This window comes from Sylvia atricapilla, chromosome 24, assembly GCF_009819655.1.
Source record: "Sylvia atricapilla isolate bSylAtr1 chromosome 24, bSylAtr1.pri, whole genome shotgun sequence".
NCBI classification, from domain to species: domain Eukaryota; kingdom Metazoa; phylum Chordata; class Aves; order Passeriformes; family Sylviidae; genus Sylvia; species Sylvia atricapilla.
The window spans coordinates 1,381,193-1,402,603 of NC_089163.1; the positions used below are offsets into that span (position 1 = coordinate 1,381,193).

At 60.5% G+C, this 21,411-nt stretch overlaps 3 protein-coding genes across 3 annotated transcripts in view; 2 read left to right on the forward strand and 1 right to left on the reverse strand.

The window, feature by feature from the left end:
- Positions 1 to 61: 61 nt before the first annotated feature.
- On the reverse strand, positions 62 to 9,695 carry MFSD2A (MFSD2 lysolipid transporter A, lysophospholipid). The gene is made up of 14 exons (XM_066335470.1): positions 9,506 to 9,695; positions 9,293 to 9,415; positions 8,602 to 8,726; positions 5,389 to 5,512; positions 5,161 to 5,239; positions 3,853 to 4,025; positions 3,676 to 3,766; positions 3,113 to 3,234; positions 2,794 to 2,877; positions 2,048 to 2,131; positions 1,643 to 1,755; positions 1,339 to 1,482; positions 1,002 to 1,178; positions 62 to 640 (listed from the first exon to the last, which is right to left on the reverse strand). The coding sequence occupies exons 1-14, from the start codon at positions 9,581 to 9,583 to the stop codon at positions 583 to 585; spliced, it is 1,575 nt and encodes a 524-aa protein (XP_066191567.1). The 5' UTR covers positions 9,584 to 9,695; the 3' UTR covers positions 62 to 582.
- Positions 9,696 to 13,363: 3,668 nt separating this feature from the next.
- The window catches only part of PPIE (peptidylprolyl isomerase E), a 97,208-nt gene continuing 89,160 nt past the window's right edge, over positions 13,364 to 21,411 (forward strand). The window contains exon 1 of the mRNA XM_066335105.1: positions 13,364 to 13,369. The gene's annotated coding sequence lies outside the window, so the exon portion shown is untranslated. The remainder of the gene's footprint in view (positions 13,370 to 21,411) is intronic.
- On the forward strand, positions 14,870 to 19,459 carry MYCL (MYCL proto-oncogene, bHLH transcription factor). Its single transcript, XM_066335167.1, has 2 exons — positions 14,870 to 15,397; positions 17,671 to 19,459. Exons 1-2 carry the CDS (start codon positions 14,893 to 14,895, stop codon positions 18,237 to 18,239), a joined length of 1,074 nt encoding a protein of 357 aa, XP_066191264.1. The 5' UTR covers positions 14,870 to 14,892; the 3' UTR covers positions 18,240 to 19,459.

A 21,411-nucleotide genomic window follows, 5' to 3' on the forward strand; every position in this document is an offset into this window, starting at 1 on the left:
GCTTGCTGACAGCCGTGAAAAATCCCAGCAGAGTGAAAAAAACCAAATCCGTCTCACCGGCTGCCGACTTCCCCCACTTTTATGTAAATTAATATTAACAGGTCCTCGGGTTTGGGCTCTGTACAGATATATACAAACAGGAAACAGCTTCATATTTACATCATTAAGTTAATTAGGCTCCATAAAAAAAAAAGAAGAGCTCCCACATTCGTGCCCTCTGTAGAGACAGCAGAGGTGAGCTCACGTCCTGGGCGCGGGCACACTGACAGTGTAATGTACACTAACGATCAGCCCCAGGCTGGGCTGTTCCAGGCAAAACCATCCCAAATTCTGGGTTTCCCTGCCCTCCAGAGCCCGGCAGGGAGAGTGTTTGTCTCTGCTGAGGCACCACCATGTGTGTAATGTACACTACCAGTGCTCTGTGGGCCCCGTGCAAGGCACGGGACGGGCACAGATCCCGAGTTCGAGGCAGTGGATGCTCCACACGGCTCCTCCAGCACCTCCAGCGGCACTGGGCTGGGCCAGCCCCGAGGGGACAAGTCCTTGGAGAGCCCCAGTGTGAGCAGACAGACCCAGCCCGTGTCACACGATGCTGGCCAGTTCTGTGTTGTCCGACTCCGAGCTGCTGTTGCTCTCCTCCCTGGGGGAAACAGTTGGGAATGAGGCATGGATTAAGCCATAGGAGCAAGGTCTACATCTCAGTAATATCCGCCTTGGGGCACAGGAGCTTCCAAAGAGGCTCCAGAGGGATGGCAGCGCCTCGTGCAGCCCCCACACGAGCTTTGGGTGGCAGCTGGGGCAGGTTCCTGCTCATCTCCCAGCACTTCACACCATCCCTTTGGAAGCTGGGATTGGGAAAACCAAGTCAGCCCTTCCCTCACGCCACCACCCACGGGTCCTGGAGGATTCCTGGACAAGTCACAGTGTGTCCCAACCCGTCTGATCCTGCCCCCACACACACACACACCCCCCACACGCCTTGTTTGCTGCCTGGCACTCACCTTAAATCCTGCAGGGCTTTCTTGTTTTTCCTCCGTTTCTCCTCGTCGATGGGGTACAGCTTGAAGAGCAGCAGGCTCAGCAGGATCAGCCCCACGGGCACAGCAGACACCAACATCTTCAGGGTGAAGTTCACCTGGCCAGGCTGGGAGCAGCCCCGGGTCTGGTACCCTGCAAAGCTGTTGGGCAGAAAGGCACCTTCAGGCAAAGGAAAGGGGGTTTGCAGGAGCTGAACTGCTCCCTGTGGGGAGAGCTTTGGAGCAACAACTGCATTCTGAGCCCATCAGCTCCCTCCCAGAGCTCAGCCTCCCTCCCCTCAGCTCCCACGCAGGAACTCACTCCAGGCTGAGCGTGGAGATGCCCAGGGAGACCCCAGCAGTGAACTTGGTGAAGAAGACGTAGAAGGAGAAGAAGATGGCCTCGTGGCCGTGGCAGCTGGGGTGCTGCAGCTTGAAGTCATCCACGACATCTGGCAGCATGGACCTGTGCAGAGAGAGGGATGGTGACCACCAGGACTGGCACAGCAAAGCGCCTCCTCTCTGCTCAGAGCATTTCCCTCAAGGAGCCCCACCTGGGGCTGAAAATACTGCAAAAAAAAAAAAACCCAAAAAGCCTGCAGAGGGTTTTTAACCCTCACACTCACCAGGGCAGGAGGAAGGCAGCTGCCACACTGATCCCAGCGGCGACGGCCACCACGTAGGTGACAAAGAGGTTACTGTCCACGACGACCACGGCGATGAGGAAGGGGATGGCAGACTGCAGAGGGGACAGAGATCAGGTTGGCATCAGCAGGGCTTTTCTCTCTCCCACATACCCCAGCCCTCCAGCTGCAGAGACAGCCAGGGGAGTCAGAGGTGCAGTGTCCCTCCCTGAGCCCCACGACGCAGCCAGGACAGCACAAACAGCATGAGGAGGGACAGGCACCAAAGTGTCATTAGCAGCAGCCCCTGCCCAGCTCTGTGCTCCTTTGGGGGAACTCTGCTGATCCCATGTGGTAAAGACCATCCCCATGGGCACCCCACACCTGAGGGGACAAGGGGACACTCACAGAGATGCCCACGTAGACAGCTGTCTTCTTCCCAAAGCGGGTCAGGAACCAGTGCCAGAAGGGAATGGTCAAGGTGGCCGAGAGCTGTGGGAAGAGAAGGGTCAAGGTCTTGGCTCTGCGCCGTGGGAAAGGCCCTTCCCAGCAAGGAGCAGCTCCTGGCTCCTGCTGCTCCCACCCCAATTCCAGCACCTGCCATTTCCACATGCTCCTGGGGCTGGCACAAAGCCACACGTGGTGTGTGGGGCCACCTCCTCCCCCAGAGCAGGGCCCTGGCACCACACCTGGCCCCACAGAGGGAGGATCTGACACAATCCTGGGTGCTGGGAAGGGACCTGGTCGTGTCACCCGTGGCCAGCAGCCAGGCTCTGCAGCCACCATGGCACCTTGGGCTCTCCACCCCATTGAGGACAGGGCAGGAGGTGCTTCCAGGAATGAGGCAAGCTGGAAAGAGCTCTCAAGATGTTTTGCTCCATGTTCCTGGCAGTAAACACTGAGATCCTTTTCTCAAAGCGAGGAGGGGAGGGAGACAAGCCGCAGGATTTGGACAAAAGGCCCCAAATGGCTCCTGGTCTGCCTTGTCTGTGCCCTGTTCACACAGGAACAAAGACCCCGCTGTTCCTGCCAACCCACCAGGCCTTTGCAGGACATTTGGCAGCTTCTTCTCCCTCCCCTTGTCCCAGGGGACCTCTGATCACTGTCCCTGTGTCCCTGTCCCGTGCCAGCTCCCAGGACAGGGCTGTACCCACCATAATGGCCAGCAGGATGTTCTGGAACTCGTTGCGGAAGCCCAGGGTGTAGGTGCAGAAGAGGGCAAAGTTTCCCTCCAGCAGCTGTGGAGAAGGCAGAAAGGCAGACAGGGGTCAGGGGGGACACGTCTGTCCTCACACAGCTGCAGCCCCAGCGCAGGCAGGGGAAGAAAGGGGCCATTCACCCAGCCCATGGAGGGCACGAGGCCACATCCTCTGCCCGGGGCAGCTCCGGCTCATCCGTCACTCCCAGCCCCTGGGCTTGTCCCCAGAGCCACCCCCAGGCTGCTGTCCCCTGTCCCCAGCCCTTCCAGCTCACCATGAAGGCCAGAGAGGTGAAGAGGAAGCCGGCGATGAGCTTGATGTAGGGCCCGTGGTTCATCACCAGCTTCAGCCCCTGGAAGAAGGAGACAGGCTCGTCCGACTGGAGCTCAGAGGACTCTGGGGAGCAGAGATCAGCCCAGCGTTAGACCGCCCCCAAAACAGCACCCATGGGTGCCCCAGCTCGCTGCTCAGCACCCTCCTCACCCAAACATCCCAGCCCAAAGCAGTCAGGGCAATCCCTGCCCTCACCCAGGGGTCCCTCAGCCCCATGGAGCGGCCTGGCTGATTTCCCCAGGATAAGGAGGGAGAAGGAAGGACACAGGTTTGGATATCACTTCCTCCCGGGATGCCCTGGCTGGCATTGGCAACCTTGGCCAGCCAAAAATGGGCGAGATAAAGGTTATCTAACAAACCCCAGAGGTGCTCTGGCCTCCTGCAGCACCTCCCCAGACCTCAGAGCTCAGCTCCACTTGCCCCTCTCTACAAAGGAGGGCCCAAAAGCTCCTGGAGAAGAAGGAACAGCAGCGTTTCCACAAACCCTGAGCGTCCCAGCCTCACCTCTCCTCTCCCTCACACCCAGCAGCAGGATGAGGGCACAGAGGATGTAGAGCCCCCCGATGACCCCCGCAGCGATCATGTAGGCATTTCTCTGTGCAAGAGAGAGAGGAGCAGCAGTCAGGAAAGGGGCTCATCCCATGCCTGAGGGGGACACGTGGCAGGGGAGCCCCAGCTTACGGTGTCCGTGAGCGACTCGGTGTCGTGGGTCATGTTCAGCTCCTCCATGGCCACCGAGGAGTTGGACAAACCGAAGAAGAAGGGGCTCCCAATGCAGGGTGTGTCCACTTTGCCAACGATCTGGCCCTGGATGGCAGTGCCCAGCACGGTGCCCAGCACCTCCACGGTCATACCTGGAGGGAGAGACCAGCAGGGCTGAGCACAGCCCTTGTCCACAGCAGAGCATTCCCAGCTGGGATTCCTCCAGGGGGGGAAATGAGCCAGCTCAGCTGGGCTACAGCTCCCTCCAAATCCCCAAGGGAAAAAGGGGAAAGGGAAGGAATGTGGGAGGGAGAAAGGAAAGAGATAAAGGGGAGAAAAGGAAGGAATAAATGGGGGGGAAAGGGAAGGAATAAAGGGGAGGAAAAGGGAAGGAATAAAGGGGAGGAAATGGAAGGAATAAAGGGGAGGAAATGGAAGGAATAAAGGGGAGGAAATGGAAGGAATAAAGGGGGGGAAAAGGGAAGGAATAAAGGGGGGGAAAAGGGAAGGAATAAAGGGGGGGAAAAGGGAAGGAATAAAGGGGGGGAAAAGGGAAGGAATAAAGGGGGGGGAAAAGGGAAGGAATAAACGGGGGGGGAAAAGGGAAGGAATAAAGGGGGGGAAAAGGGAAGGAATAAAGGGGGGGAAAAGGGAAGGAATAAAGGGGGGGAAAAGGGAAGGAATAAAGGGGGGAAAAGGGAAGGAATAAAGGGGGGGAAAAGGGAAGGAATAAAGGGGGGGAAAAGGGAAGGAATAAAGGGGGGGAAAAGGGAAGGAATAAAGGGGGGGAAAAGGGAAGGAATAAAGGGGGGGAAAAGGGAAGGAATAAAGGGGGGGAAAAGGGAAGGAATAAAGGGGGGGAAAAGGGAAGGAATAAAGGGGGGGAAAAGGGAAGGAATAAAGGGGGGGAAAAGGGAAGGAATAAAGGGGGGGAAAAGGGAAGGAATAAAGGGGGGGAAAAGGGAAGGAATAAAGGGGGGGGAAAGGGAAGGAATAAAGGGGGGGAAAAGGGAAGGAATAAACGGGGGGGAAAAGGGAAGGAATAAAGGGGGGGAAAAGGGAAGGAATAAAGGGGGGGAAAAGGGAAGGAATAAACGGGGGGGAAAAGGGAAGGAATAAAGGGGGGGAAAAGGGAAGGAATAAAGGGGGAAAAGGGAAGGAATAAAGGGGGGGAAAGGGAAGGAATAAAGAGGGGGAAAGGGAAGGAATAAACGGGGGGAAAAGGGAAGGAATAAAGGGGGGGAAAGGGAAGGAATAAAGGGGGGGAAAGGGAAGGAAGAGCCTTACGGTAGGCAGTGGCCGAGTCCCGCTCGCTCTGCTCCCTGCTGATGAACATGGTCAGTGCTGAGTAAGGCACGTGGAAACACTGCAATGGCACAAGGACAACTGGCTCAGGGAGGATGTAAGAGCCCAAGGGGCCTGAGGCAGGGGGGGTTCTGCCCCTCTGTGCAGCTCAGCAAGGGGCAGGCAGGGGTTGGCAGCCTCCATCCCGGGAGTGAGCAGAACCTGACTCACCGTCACGAGGGTCTGGAAGGCACAGTAGAAGACAAGGTACCAGATCACTTGTCCCGTGGAGATGTCTGGCACAAACCAGATGAGGAAGTAGGAGATGATGGCGAAAGGGGTGGAGAACATGATCCTTTGAGAGAACAAAGTGTCAGCCTTGTGGGAACGGCCTGGCCAGCCCATCTCCCTGCACATCCTGTGGGGTCCAGCTTTCTGACCTGGGGGCCCCTGAGCTGCCCCAGGGGTGACCCAAACCAGGCTGGAGGCAGCAGCTCAGGTCTCACAGGGTCAGACAAGCTGACTCAGTTCCAGAGAAGAGCTTTCCTTGCACTAACAGAGATGTCTCCTTCCACAGAAGTGATTGATCTGCTCCTGCCTTTGGCTTCCACCTCCAGCCCCAACCTCTCCCCCAGGCAGCACTGCTGTGTTCAGCAAGATGCAATCACCTCCCTCATCCTGGCAAGGGCTGCGAACAGCCAGGCGGCTCAGCCCTGCTCCCCAGCAGCCAAAAACCTCTCACCAGTTTGGCTTTGCTGCCAAGGCCCCCCAAGCCCTGGCCCTGGGGTCAGCAGTTGAGCAAACCAGCAGCCAGCAGCAGACTGCCTCCTTCCTCCGCCTCTGCCCAGCCTTCCAGAGCTGCGTGAGCACGGACATGGGATGCAAAATACAAGGGATGATCACAGGGGACTGCTCAAGTGCTGGGCCTTGGCAGCAATTCCTGCAGGATCTGCCAGCAGGGGCATCTGCCCTCTTCATCCAGCAGATCTCAGAACCCCTGTCCTGCTGCAGGACAGCCAGGGCACGGCTGTGCCCTGCTCCAGCACCCTGGGGACACCACAGGCACCCAGGGCCCCCCGTCATTCGGGGGAGAAGGAAGCCAGGTGTTGAGGTTCAACCCACATCTGTTTAGGAGATGGATTTTGCCGGGGGATTTGCGAGCAACCTGCGCTCCACAAACCCTGGAGCAGAGGCCCTGGAGCGAGTCCAGCAGAACTGGACACGGCACGGAGCCTCTCACGGCCAGGGTACAGCGAGATCTTTCCGCCCGGGCTGACGTACAGGACGCAAAACTTAAATTTAAAGCCGGGGAGGGAGCGGGGAGAGCGAGAAACAGAAACTCCATGGATGGAGAGCAGCGACAAGAGGCTGCACAGGACCCAACAAATGCACATTCTTCCGAGCCCACGTCACCCCATTGGAGCAGGAGAGGGGGGAGGAAAGCACCGAGGAGCAGCTCCAGCCCCTTCTGGCTGCCGCTTATCTGCGCTCACATACGTGGAGCCGAGGGGGGGAAAAAAAAAAGCGCGGAGCCAAATGTTGAATGAAATCACCAGAGCGTCACGCTCGCCATCGCATGAGCGTCAGATGTGCCAATTCCTCCCTCAGCACCGGGGCGGCTGAGCCCCGGGCAGGGCTGACCACAGCTCCTGGCAGCCCAAAGGAGTGACTGAGAGTAACCCCTGACCCAGGACGAGGTGATTAAGGCGCTCGGAGGCGGCTGCCGTGACGTGCCCCGGTTCTCATTGGCCCCGCTGGATGGTGTGTTCCTTTGTGCAGCTCGCAAGGCCCTTCCCAGGCTGGATTTTAAGTGTCTACAACCGGCTCCTGCTCCCGGAGGGAGGTCAAAGCCAGGGGTTTCTCAGTCGCCGACGTTCAAGGGAAAAGTTTCGTCAGCGGGAAATCTGCGGTGGTCAAGGAAATGGGGATCCCAGCTCAGAGCTGGGGACGGACTGACGTCCACGAGGCTGGGGGAAGAAGAGGAAGCAGCCAGTGGATGAGCTGGTGGAAGGAAATACGCCAATAAAAAAAAAAAATTGTTTGAAAGAGAGAGAACTGAAAGGGAAAGAGGTGGTGGCCCTCGGGAAAGGTGAGGAACGAGGAACTGGAAGAAGTTTTTGTGTTGGAGCCAGCTGGGCTTGGTCCCGCAGATCGGCCCCTTCCGAGCCCGGCCATGAACCCTCACACACGGCGGGGTCACCGTCACCTCACAGGTGGTGAGGGTTGGGGTCACCTCACAGGTGGTGAGGGTTGGGGTCAGGCAGCAGCCTTGAGACCACCCCAACGCTTCAAGTTTCCGCAGGGAAACTGAGGCAGCCGCAGCAGCAACACCAGCCTGGGGCTGGGCGGCCCCGCAGAGCCAGAAAAACCTGGCTTTAAGAGGTTTAAAATCAGCTCGACTCCATCCAAATTGCACTCCGCGGGCAGCCCTTGAGCCATGCACAATAGCAGCGAGCTCGGGCTGCCCCGGCGCTGCAGAGGGGCCCAGCGCCGAGCCGAAAGCTCGGGCTAATTTTAACGAAGCGGGAGCCGCTCGGAGGAATGCGGCCACTTCAGTCCCACCCCTGCCTGGAGATTAGGGCGAGCGGAGCCATCGCACACAGCCCCGCGCTAATCTCCGGACCCCAGACCCTGCTGCAGGCAGGCAAAAAGCTATTTCAGGCCACGTGTGTGTGTGGAGCCCGCCTTCAACAACTGCCCGGAGCTATTCCAGGAAAGGCAGGAAGCAGAGGGTATAATCTGAGGGGAAAGCAAAGCGTCGCTCCAGCTCCACTCCCCCAGCCCGTGCCCACCCTCTCTGTATTTCAGCGATGCCAAAAGCGCACCGGGGTTATTTTAGCCACTCTGTCCCCGTTAATGCTCCACATCCCGTGCACGAACAGGTGTCCAGGGACGTCCTAAGCCTGCCCTTGGTGCAGGCACGCGTTTGAGGGGGTTCACAAAGCCCATCTCATCTGCTGCTTCACCCAGCCTCGGGAGCACCCACGTGCAGACACCCAGATCCATGACAGCTGTAGCCCTGCAGCCTCGTGACTGTCAGCCGGCACTTCCACCACCACGGGTCAGCCCCACACACACCCCCAGCCCTCCTCCCTGTGACTGTGATGCCATCTGCTCTGGCTGCCACCAGCCAGGCCTCTGCAGCCACCACGGGAACAAAGTCCAACGCGGTGACAAGGACGTTGGAGCTCGCAGGTGCAGTGACATCTAGGTCACCCAAGCCCAACTTGGCACCTGTCACGGCAAGAGACACAAACTTTGAGGCCACCCAGCTGTTGGTGGCACCTGGGGCTTTTTGGAGCTCTTGGCACCTCACCTGGGCGAGCCAGGGCGTCAGCACATCCTGCCCTGCACGCCTCGTGCCAGGGGATACCCAAAAGCTGACTGGAAGAGCAGCTGTGACACATCAGGCAGGGAATGCAGGCTGCTGCCAGCACCTCTTACCAGGGCATCAGGCGGCCGAAGCGGGTCCAGGAGGTTTTGCTGATGAAGAATCCCACCATGGGGTCCGTGATGGCATCCCACACTCGTCCAGCAAAGAGGATGATGGAGGCATAGAAAGCGTCCACCTGCAGGAAGAGGAATTCGTGTGAGGATCTGCAAACTCCCGGTGCTCCCAGCTGCCCTTCCTGAGCCCCTCAGCACCATCCCAAACTCCCTGTTGTGACCCCACGACCATTTGGGAGCAGTCCCTCGGTCTCTCCCTCTAGTTCAGAGGCTTCTGAGGCTCCCAGCACCTCCGAGATCTGCCCCACCACGCTCTTTGCGCCGGGAATCCCCACACCTCAGAGCAGGGTTCCCCAAACCCACCACAAGGGAACCCCACGGCCTCTCCTCCCACGGTTTATTTCATTCTGTGTTTCACACCGACCCGGCACGCTGCGGGGCTGTAGGACGGCTCCTGCGTCCCCCCCCCAAAACAGCCACCACGACCCCGCTTTGTCCCGTGGGGACTCCAAACACGGAGCGGCCGCACGGCAAAAACACGCGTGGGACTGGCCCGGGGGAAACCCGCGTGTCCCGGGGGTCTGGGCACCGCCAAGCCCCGCGGTGCTCCATCCCCTGGGCAAAGCAGCGCCGGGAGCTCCGAGCCCCCGGCCCCAGTGCCAATCCCACCCCCAGCCCAGCCCCGTACCTGCGCCACGTCCAGGAGGTAAATCTGGAGGAAGAAGCCGAGGGCGCAGCCCGTGATCTGATACGGAGCTCCCCCGACGGCGTAGCACAATTTGCTGCACACCGACAGCCTCTCGCGGCTCTCCTGTAACCGGGATGGGTGTTAAGGACACCGGGACGAATCCCCCCACCCCCAGACCCCCCAGACCCCTCTCGGGGTGTCCCCGGGGCTCACCCTGCGGCGGTGCTGGCGGAGCGCGGGCGGCAGGAGCCCACCGGCCCCGGGCCGCTCTGCGCCGCCGCCCCCGGCCATGCCGTGTGCGCGATGAATGAGCGCCGCCGCCGCCGCCCGCCCTTGTACCGGCACAACCAACCCGGGAGGGGCCCAGGGCCCGCCTCTACCCGCCTCCTCCTCCTCCTCCTCCTCCTCCTATCCCGGCCCTTCCCCCTCAGCGCTCTGTGTTTTCGTCGCTTCTCCTCTGTCCCGCATCGCTTTAATCGCTCCTTTCGTTCTTCATCCGCTCTCAGTCCCTTCCTTCCATCCCAGCCCTTCATCCCTTGGGGTCGCGGGAGGGGTTGGGTTGGAAGGGGCCTTGCAGCTCATCTGGTTCCAGCTCCCTGCCAGCTCCCAGCCTCCGGGCCTCGTCCTCCTTGGCTTGGAGGAGGAATGGAGCACTCGCCACCTCTCTGGGCAACTTGTGCCAGTGCCCCACTGCCCTCGTCGTTAAAACCTTTCTTTAGATCTCACCTAATTCTCCCCTCTTTGGGTTTAAACCATCACCTTTCGTCCTGTCACAACACGCCCCGCTCAGAAGGATGCAGGGGACGCTCGCAGTGTCCCCTTTCCTGGGTGGCACATCAGTGGCAGCCCCTCTCAGCCGTGCCAGGTGCTGTTTGCCCACCGGTGAGCACACGCAGGCCTGTGTCATTGTCACCCCAGTGACAGCCAGCAGCTGCCCTCAGGCCACCGGGGTTCAAAGATCATCGAGATGAGGATGCAGAGCAGAGCTGAGCCAATGGGGCTGGCGTGGCACCAAGTCCCGTGCCCCAAATGCCACTTGGAGCTGGGCGTGGGGCCGAGCCGGGAGGACAGGAGCTGCGATGCTGCAGAACCTGAGCGATGAGCAGGGTGGGTGGCCCAGCAGCTCCAGGCACTCCCAGTTTTCGGGAGCATCGAGCCGATGTCACCGTTGACTCACAGTTTCTGGCCCCTCATAACCTGCAGTGGGTTCCCCTGGCACTGCCTTGTGTCACAGGGATGCCACTCCCCGGGGATGGGGGCCTCTGTGAATCAGTGACACAAAATACCTCGAAACAAGAGAAGAGTGAGGTGTGGATAAAGACCTGCCTCAGTTTCCCTTTGCACAGGGAAAACATCTTGCTCAGGAGCAGAGGGGACTTTTGTGGTGGCACTTGCCCACGTTCTAGGGACCAAACTCCCCACTGTGTGTGACCCCAGCATCATTATTCTGTTCCCTTTGTCCCGGGGGCTCCTCAGCTCTTGGGAATGCTTTTGGCGTTCCTGTCCTTGAGCAAAGCACTCAGGAGCTGCCTCCTGGGCAAACACGGCTTTAGGGGAACAAAGGGAGGGCCTTTGAGACAGAGATTGTGCAGAAAGACCCACAGATAGGTGAACCCAGCCTCTCATATGAAGAGGAGAAGTAGACAGACCAGGATTTCCCTGGCTTAGGAGGATTTTCTCCCCCAGATCTGGCATTGCACAATTTCCGGTGGGGGATTTGAGCCCTTCCTCCCGAGCAGATGCTCTGGGGGATCCTCGTGGTGATAAACGAGCCACCAAGGGCTGATCCCAGCGGGGATGTCCGTGCAGCAGCTCCTGCCAGGCCTGGGCACTCCAAGGAGCCCCGGGTGGTTTGGGCTGGGCCACTCACAGGGTCACCTTTGTCACCAGGACCACTTCAAATAGCCCTCTGACAGTGACACTGCACCAGCCTGGCCACCACAGCCCTCCGCTGGGGACACCACGGGGGCCTCTTTGGGGATGGGAGTAAACGCTGGCCCTGGGGACATGGGAGGATGGAGGCTCCAGTGCACGATGCCATCTCCTGGCGCCCACACCTCTCGCTGTCACACATCCGGCACAGCCTGGAGCGGGATCTGAGCAAGAGTGAGAGCACCCGAAACCAGACAGCCCTTGCCAGACCGGGCCAGCCCCGACACGGAGGGTGGGCTGGGGGGCGAACAGCAGAGACATGATCTCAGAGCTTTTGGGGGGCCCACAGACCTTCCTGAGCGTGGGGATAAGCACTGTCTGACCCCACGGAGCTCCTGCAGGGCTCAGGGCACCTCCTGCTGTCTGCAGGGTGTGACAGAGACAAAACGAGCGGAGAGACTGAGGAGGCGACAGGGCTGGAACCGACGGTGCGTTTTCCTCTCCTTTTCTCTGCACCCCCAGGGAGCTGGGGCTGCTGTGAGCCCGGGGCTGTGGGCTCTGTCCCCGTCCCTGTCAGCCTGGGCAGCGTTTAGTGACGTTCCTGCAGCCCGAAGGGGTTTTGCAAACCCCCAGCCAGACTCGGTGCCTGCCACCCAACAGCTTTTTGGGGACAAAGGGGACTCATTGCACGGCTGCCCTGTGCTGGCCACCCCTGTCCTGTGTGGCACCCTGGGGACCCTGTCACAAGGCGGAGGGGGACGAGATGGGGCCAGGATGTGTTGGCACAACCTCTGCTCCCTCCCCGAGACTCCCGTGGGGATGGCGGTGGCTCGAAGGCTGCTGCTGCGGTGACATGGGGACAGCCAGAGGTAGAGCCCCAGCCCAGGACATCCCTGAGACACCCGTGAGGCTCTGGGGATGGCTGCCCACTGCAGGGAAACACTCTGGGCTCTGGAGTTTCAAAGCCCAGCCGTGCTGGAAGCGGGGATCCAAAGGGCACGGGGCCACGGGGACATGTCCTTGCATCATGTGTGGAGCCGTGCCAACCTCCAGCAGGGCCACGGCGGCTCCCGTGGGGCTGTGCCAGCACCGGGGACACGCACCGTGGGCACCTGTGCCAGCCCCCTGCAGCCGTGGGGCAGGGCGAGGGTTATCCCGTGCCGTGGGTGGCCCCTCTGTCGCTGTCACCCACCGAACCCACGGTGCTTGTGCAGCCAGACTCTCGGGCGTGTTTGCTCAGTGCCTGCAGAGGTCGGGATGAAAGAGCTGCGGCCCCTCTCCAGCGGTGCTTCTGCACCTTCAAAGCCTCCGGAGCCCCTGGAAGCCGGTTCTCGCTCCTGCCCGGCGCTGGGAGAAGCTGGGGGCGTCGCAGAGGAAGGAAAGGAGGGGGAAAGGAGACGTGGCCGCGAGCCATAGGCTGCAGGAGGGCGCGCTCCCGTGACTGAGGATGAGGTGGCGTTGGGACAGTGCCAGCAGTGTCCCCAACCATGACCGCTTGTCACTGCAGGTGGCGGGACAGCACAAAGTGGCAGCTCTGTCTCTGCCCTCGGTGCAGGCAGATTTGTGCAGGAAGAAGAGATGCTTTTCAACGAGGGGAAGGGGCAGGAGCAGCCCTGAGGTGGCAGGACTCCGGCTGGTGACACCCCGGGGACATTCCAGCGTGGCTGGGGACTGCAGCCAAAGCTGAGATCGGAGTCCAAAGGGAACATCAGCTGGGACTCCGCTGGGATCCCCGGATCCCGCAGCCCTGCAGGAGTTACGGGCAGGATTGGGATGCTCAGGGCTGCTCTGGAAGGGCCGGGAGAACATTTAGGACCTTGTGGCCCTGGAGGGGACACCACGGCTGGGAAACCTCAACCCCGGGCCAGCAAGGGAAGGGTCAGAGCTGTCCCGGGACACACCGGGACACACCGGGACACACCGGGATACACCGGGATACACCGGGACACATCACCCCCTTGGGGACAGCCCGAGCCCAGCGCTCGCTGCCAGCCCTGCTCCTCTGCCCGGTGCCCGCTGGCAGTGGGGAAACTGAGGCACGCAGCGGTGGGCAGCGCTGTCCCCGCGGGCGGGGAGTGCCCGCTGCGGTGTCACCCGCGCGTCCCCGTCCCCGCCGCCCCACGGACGGTGCTCCCGGGGCCAGCAGGTGGCGCCCGGCGCCCGCCGGTGGCGGCGGATGGGGACAGGGACCGGGGGGGACCGGGGAGAGCTGTGATGGGCCGGGCCGGGCTGGGCTGGGCTGGGCTGGGCTGGGCTGGGCTGAGTGCACTGGGCTTTACTGGGCTGTGCTGGTCCATGAAGGGCATTGCAGGACTGGCCTGTACTGGGCTGGACTGGGCTGGACTGGTGGCTGGACTGGGACAGTTTTCTCCCTCCGGGGCCGGTGCTGCACCCCGGGGACCAGCCTCCAGCTCCCAGTGCTCCCAGTGCTCCCAGTGCTCCCAGTGCTGCCGGCACATCCCAGGGCCTCATCCCCACCGGTGGCACAAGGAGGGCGCTGGGGCTGAAGTGGGTTCGCACCCACTGAGAGGGGAATCCATCGGTTCCGGGAGGACTTTGTACCTCGGGGTGTGTGTGTGTAGCATTTAAGCGCAGGAGGTGAAAGCCCCACCGTGTTTTCACAACATTTATTGCCCTTTGGAGAAGGAACTTGGCGCTGGGGAGATGCAGCATCCTGCTGAGCTCACCCGTGTCCCCAAGGACACAGCGTTGTCCCTGCGGACCCCAAGGCTGGATGTGCCAGGTGCAAAATGCTGCTGGTGGGAGCTGAGTGTTTGTCCCAGGACACCTCAATTTCCCTGCAGCCCGTGGCTCCTGACGTCCCCAGGGGCTCCCAACCCTTCCTCCGTGCACAGACCTTCTTCCTCACGGGCACCGTGTCCCCCAGCTCTGTTTTTCTGGTGTCCCCACAGCCCCTCCTTGTTTCAGCCAGCTTTCTGCTGGAGTTGGTGTCTTTCTGGGGGGAATGCTCCCGGGGGTCTCTGAGGGCTTTGGGAAAGGTTGGGGATGCTTTCAGGTGGCATCCAGGGTGGCACCCTGAGCTGGACACACAACTGGGTGACACCACTGCTGCCCAGTGCCGGAGCCACTCTCCTGCCACCCAATGTGAACTGGACAGCCCGGCAGGAACTGGGCTGACAGCCAAGCGGGGGGGGGGGACGGACAGATGACAAAGAGCACTCAAAAAATCACCCCTGGCAGCAGCTGATGCCTCCTTGTGACTTGTCCCCTCTTCTCCAGTTAACTTCGCCCTCGGCCGCAGGCTGGTGACACAGCTGCGTGTCCCTCCTTGGCGCTTGCAGAGGGGGATCCCCCAAACCCTGCCCGTCGCGGTGGGCGCTGAGAGCCCCCGGGACGCCCCTGGGGACAGCGAGGAGCCCCCAGCCCAGCGCACGGAGTGATCTCTGCTCCAGAACCCCGCGAGCATCCCCGGGAGCGACACCGGAGAGCCCCGGGATGGGGTCCCCGCACCCCCTTCCCCGTGTCCCCTCGGTGGGCGGGGCATTGCGCATGGCCACGCCCTTTATGCAAATCCCCACGCTGCGATTGGCAGGGGCGGGGCCGGCCTCCGCCGCCGCGCTATAAGAACGGGGGAACAATGCGCCCGCGGTCCCGGCTCGGGGGCTGGCGCCGGGGTGGGGGTCCCCCCTCATCCCTGGGGCTGCCCCTTTCCTGAGCGCCCCTTCTTCTCTCGATCGCCCCCCGCCCTCTTATTTGCCCGTGCCGAGATGGAGTTTGACTCGTACCAGCATTACTTCTACGATCACGACGCGCAGGAGGATTTCCACCGCTCCACGGCGCCCAGCGAGGACATCTGGAAGAAGTTCGAGCTGGTGCCCACGCCGCCGCTGTCCCCGCTGGGCACCCCCGGGGAGAAGGGGGGCTGCTCGGGGGCTGAGGAGCGGCAGGGATGGTTCTCCCGGCACTGCCTGGCCGGGGAAGAGCCGGAATATCTCATAGGGACGGGGCAGATCTTCGGGAACCTGAGCGCTTTCATCCTCAAGGATTGCATGTGGAGCGGTTTTTCAGCGCGGGAGAGGCTGGAGAAGGCGATGACGGAGAAACTTTCCACGGGCACGCAGAGAGCCACCCCGCACAAACCGTCCTTCGCGCAGGATTTTGGGTTCAGCAGCTCGGTCAGCGAGTGCGTGGATCCCGCTGCCGTCTTCCTTTGCCCGCTGGCCGAGAGCAAAATCCCCGCATCCTCGGGATCCGAGGGCCAGAGCGATTCCGGTAAGGGATGGAGCCGAGCTGCCGGCTGTCCCCAGCCCTGCTGGAGGCCGGCGTGGGGGACACGCGTGTCCACACTTGTGTGTGCAGGGACCGTCCCAGCCGGGCTGCGCCTTTGTTGAGCCTCCGAGCGAGCCCCGGTGCCGGCCCCACGAACAAAGCGGGCTCGGCTGTTCCCCTTTCCCGCTGGCTTTCTCCTCGGGAAGCCCCTGTCCCTCTCGGGAGGCTGCGTGGGGCTCCCTCCGGTCTTGCGTGGGACTCTGGTGGCCCCTTTCCCTCCTCCCGACCCCACGGAAACCTCGTGGGAAGGTTGAAGGGCAAGTTTGCAGCTCACCGTGCAAAGTTTTGGGGGGTTTGAGCGCAGCACGGCGCTCTGCCGCCGGCTCGAAATTCGGCTGCTCCTCCTTCTTCTTCCCACGACCCACCCGGGACGGGCTTCCCTCGGGACAAAAGGCAAAAGATGCCCCGGGGGCAGCAGGTTTGGGAGCAGCGGCGTGTCCCCCGAGGCGGTGGCTCTGTAGGACGGGCAGGAGCAGCCACGCCGAGTCCCAGCCCAGCCCCGGGGCGCGTCTGTCTGTCCCGCGTGGGCTGTCTGTGGGTTTTTTACACGGCGAGGGGTCGGGCTGGGACACGGATCCCTCCGAAACCCGACCTCCAAGGGCAGTGCGGTGCCGCTGCCCCGCGTCTCTCGCATCTCACGCCGATTTTCGGGGCTTATTTCCAAACCCCCTGCGGCTGCCCACAACCCCACAGCCACGCGCGTTGTTTTCCCCCGCTGCCGCCGAGGCCGGGGCTGACTCGGCTGCCGTGGGAGCGCTGACGCGGTGCCGTGACCCCGTTAATAAATCTGCCGGTGGCCGCCACCTGCGCCGGTGAGTCACGGCGCGGGGCTTAATGCCATTAGTGGCCCGGGGGCTGTAGGGCAGGTCGCGGGCGGTAAGAGGCTTAACCCCGAGCTGCGGGGGCCTGGCGGGGGCTCGGGGATGCCGCGGGGGTCCCGGTGCCCGGGGGTCCCGGAGGGGTCCGGCCGCGCCACGTGGGCGCCGAACAAAAAGCAACAGATTGCAAACAATGAGAGGGGCCGCGCTGATGGACAGGAGTAAGAACCAATAGGATGGCAGAACAGCCGGCCGCCCCCGCGGGACAGCCAATGGGAGCTCGTGGGGGGCGGGGCTACGCTGGCTGACTTTTTTTTTCTTAATGAGCGTGTGTGTGTGTGTACGGGGCTGAGGCCGCGCGGGTTGTGACACTGATGAGTGTCCCCCAGCCCAGGAGCTCCACTATCGGGGGGGTTTTGGGCTTTCTGAGCTGAACCCTAAAGCCTGGAGGGTCTGAGGTATCGGCTGAGGCCGGTCTCAGAAGCCCACCGCTGATCCTCTCACAGGAGAATGGGGGCCGAGCCTCTGCCCGCGATGCCCGTGGGGGTTTGAGCATCTTAGCAAGTGGCTGTGTTTTCCCCCAAATCCTAGGAAAAAAAAAAAAATTGTAGGCTCATCCCCTAAAGTGAGAGCAAGTGGCGGCGGATCTGTCCGGAGCCTGCTCACCCCGCTGTCCCCAAAGCCACTGGGCTTTGCTGGGACAACTGCAGTGGCAACAGGCAGAGCGCTTTGGGGCCAATTAAGGCTTTATTCAGGTCCTTCTGTTTCTGGGCTTGAGATGCCTTTGAGGCTCAGGGTCTGCTGGAGGGACCTCTTCACCTCTCCCTCGCTGCCTGCACAGTGGGGGATTGTCCCCTCTGTCCCCGGGAAGCCGGCGCTGAATGGCCTTTATCACTTGTGAAAAGTAACAAGTCACCGAGGTGGGAAGCTGCAGCCAAGGGGAACAAAGGGTAGCTCTGCCCTTAAATCCCTCATTTACAATTCCAATGGGCCATGAAAGCACCCGACCGGGATGAACTTTGGAACTAGGCTGTGGCAGCGTCCTGCTCCTCCAGCTCACCCCCACCTCGCAGGGGGGCTCGGGTGTTTCTTTCCTCATGATCCTTTACGATGAGCACATGTTGCTCCTGGTGCTGAAGTGAGGCGGAAATAAAGTCTCTCAGTCCGATTTTGGGGGTCCAGGAGCATGAAACAGGGAGAGAATTCCACTCCTTCCCAAGTGATGGTGTTGGAAGGGCACTTAAATCACTTCTGGGGGTCGCAGAGTTTGCAGTGCATGGGCAAACCTTAGTGGGGAGGTTGCCCAGGGAGCTGCGGGGACGCCCAGAAAGGTGACAAAAGGTGACTGAGCATTCCCAGCTGACGGGACATTTGTTCTTTTCTTTGCCACGAGAGCAGAAGGCGAAGAGATCGACGTGGTGACGGTGGACAAGAGACAATCGCTGGGCCTGAGGAAGCCGGTCACCATCACCCTCCGTGCCGACCCCCTGGACCCCTGCATGAAACGTTTCCACATCTCCGTGCACCAGCAGCAGCACAACTACGCCGCCCGCTCGCCTCCAGACTCCTGCCCTGCTCCCCAGTCACCGCAGCAGGACCAGGAGGAGGATGAACCACCCAAAGCTGTGGAGCCTGTCACTCCTGCTGTCACCCTGCCCGAGCCTGCCTTGCCAAAAGCCAGCAGCAGCCCCGGCTCGGACAGCGAGGACGTGGCCAAGAGGAAAAACCACAATTACCTGGAGCGTAAGAGGCGCAACGACCTGCGCTCGCGTTTCCTGGCCCTCAGGGACCAGGTGCCCGGGCTGGCCAGCTGCCCCAAGACCCCCAAAGTGGTGATCCTGAGCAAATCCTCGGAGTACCTGCAGTCCCTCATCAGCGCCGAGAGGAGGATGGCGGCGGAGAAGCGGCAGCTGCAGCTGCGCCAGACCCAACTGCTCAAAAGGATTGCTCACCTTAAGGGGCACTAGCAACCGGTGTGTCCCCCTACTCTGGTCCCCACAACCCTCCCTGCTCCTTCTCGATTTGCACATTTTTATTTTTTTTAATTATTTTTTTTGGTTGTTTGTCAAACTGTTGGCCCCGGGGGCTGGAGCACGTGGCAGTGGCTGCAGGAATGGGTCCACAGCAGAGACCCCCCAACAGCATCATCTACCCGGGGTTGGCTTCCTGACACTGGGGGTTCCAAGATTTCCCTTGTCCCTGCTGTGGAGCCTCCTCAGCGATTGCTCCAGTTCAAGAGCTCCACTTTATTCCCCTTCCCCAGCAGCCCCTGCACCCCTCTCTGCCGTTTGCTCACTGGGCGTCCGTCTCACCCTAAAACTCCCAAGTAATTGTGTCTGCCTTGGATCCTGGAAGCAGGCAGACACAGAGCCCAGCACGGGGCTCACCTCTGCATGGATCCCATGGAGGTGGGGATGGCAGGATGTGCCTCTCACCGGGATGAACAGCACCTCGTGGGCAGTCCCCTTGCTCGGCTGGACCGTACCTCACTTCCTCGTCACTTCACGCAGTAGCTGGCCCTGGATTTTGTGTTCTAGAAACTGCTGCTGTAACTGCGAGTCTTATACTGGAGGCTGTGTTTTTATACTGTATTTTTGTACCACTTTTTTGAGAAGTATTGGTAAAGAGTTTGCTTTTTTATATATATATAAATATATGAAAACTTTTTTTTTTTTTTTTAAGGGGGATTTCCTGCTGTGGGGGAGGGCTCAGTCCTGCTGCACTTTAGGGAGATCAGGAAGGGGCTGGTTCCTGCTGGACCCTTGAGCTGAGTCCTCGCAGAGGCCATTCACCCCCTTGCAGCTCTCCAAACCACCCATTTGCAATAACAGGGGATTTTTATCCCTTCCCCATCCTTGTGAGCATCCTTGTGACCCCTTTTCCCACCCCTTTGTGAGTTCTCCTTCACCAGCAGCCACTTAAAATCCCCAGCCAAGCTTTGGGCTTTGCAGGGGTTGGCTTGGGCTGCGCTGCCTTCCCCGTCTGTGCCCTCCTGCTGCCCAGCCTGCGGGGAGCTGTGTGGGTGACAGAGTCCCCTGTCCCCTCCCAGGGGTGTTGGCAGGGGTGGTCCTGCGGGAGGGCACCCTGGGGTCCCTGCTGACCTGCTGAGAATGGTTAGAGTTAACACTGGTTGGATTTAGCACTTTCTTCATTACCTCATACTTCATAAATAAATAAGTTTGCAACAGCCTGGGTTGGCTTTTTCCATGCAGTCGGCTCCGGGTTTCCACGCATCACCTTGGAGCTCCTGGGGGGGCTGCTGTGGCCCCTGGGTTTTGGGGTATCCTGGGCATGAATGGAAATCAATCTGTTTTGCACCAGGGCTCAGCTGCACCAAGACTGAGCTCTTTGTCCTGCTTTTCTCCCAGCGCTCGAAGAAGAAGTGGTTGTGGTGGTGGGGCCAGGGAAATGGATCACCTGGATTATTTTCCCTCCTTTTAAGTGGTTTTATTGGCAAGGAAGGGCAGAGAGCCCAGGCTTTGATGTAACTATAAACCCCCCTAATGGGGTTTGGGGCAGGGGGTGTGGGGTGATCGCTGCCCCACAGGTCAGGGGCTGGGGCTGTGCCTGGCAGTAACCCTATAGGGACAGGGGAACGCAATCCACTCGCTTCCAGGGGCACCGGAGAGCTCCACATCCCAGATCTGCCAAGTGGATGAAATTATATATAGGTGTGTTCTCCCTGCTGCCCCCAAACCTGATGCCTTTGGGTTTCTTTTGTCCTGGCAGCAAAAGTCTTACTCGAAATGCAGGATGGATGTGGGATTATGTTACTGCTGAGGAGTCAGGAGCGAGGAGCTGCTGCTGGAGCCTGGATCACCCGGGGGAAACCAGCCTTAAATAGCAACGATGCCACACAGAGGCCCTTAAACACCCATCCCCTTCGGTTCCAGCAGCGTTTCGCACTCTGTGTTGCATCACACGGTGTCACAGCCTTTCAGAGCTGCATTAAAAGGTGCTCCCATGACCCACAGGGATCATTAACCAGGGAGCGGGCTGACCTAAATCTGACACCTCGCTCATGCGCAGGGAACAAAGCCCAGATGTCCCAGCCCCTCGCACGGTTATTTTTGTTGTGTTTTTGTGACACTCGCACTCGCAGTCTGTCATCTTTCCTCAGCTCAAGGTGACCCTCCGGAGAAGGTTTTTAGCAAGCTGGGCTTTTTGTTTTTGTGCTAAAGGTACGTAGGAAGTTTAAAACATTACTTATCCTTCTTGGAAGTGATAAGCACATCCAAGGACTGAGCTGAGACTGTCACCGGTGGGAGATGTCCCCGAAGCCCAAATCAAAGCGAAGAACTGAGCTGCAGTTTGTAAACGCCTTTGAGTTCTCCTGCCTAAAGCCTGCATCCACATGGATCTACCTGAAACTTCCCTGGTTACTGGAGCACGTGTCTCCTCTCATATTGTCACGGTCAGGGCGAGGGAAGGAGACTGACAGTGCTCTGAAGTGAACAAAATAAGCACGCAGGGCTTTCCTACTCGCTTGTTCAGCGCTGCAATTTGTGAGTGTCAGCTGCAATCATCACAACTCGGCACTGCTAGGGCCTGAATTATTTTTTAATGCTCGCTGCCCTGCTAACACCCTTCTCTTTGCTGTACCCCCCAAACCACTTCTGCTTGCCCACCACATCTTCCCTCCCGCCCCAGCCCCGGCCCGGGGGGGATGTTGTGGGCTCGATGCCGCCTTCACGCCTGGGCTGGCAAATTTTTAGGACAGTTTCCCGAGGCGGCGATAATCCCTTCGCTGCCGAGGGGGGGCCGGCTGCCCGCAGCCCCCCGGCCCGCAGCCTCGCTCTCCCTGTTGCCGTGGCGAGGGATGCGTGTTGCCAGGGAGAGCGGCACCGCGGAGGTGCCATGGCAACGGCCTCGCCTTTCTCCCTCCTCTCTGTTGCCACGGAGACAGCGGCCCCGCTCCCCATCTCCTCCTGTTGCCGTGGCGACGGGAAGGAAGGACGAGCCTCGGTGGAAGCCGCGGTCGCCACGGCAACACGCTCCTCTCCGTTGCTATGGCAGCGGCCCCCTCGGCATCATCCCCGCTCTGCCCCGTTGCTATGGCAACAGCCCCGCTCCTCAGCGCTTTGCCCCGTTGTTACGGCAACAGCATCCTTCTCGTGGGGTCGTCAGAAAGGGAACACG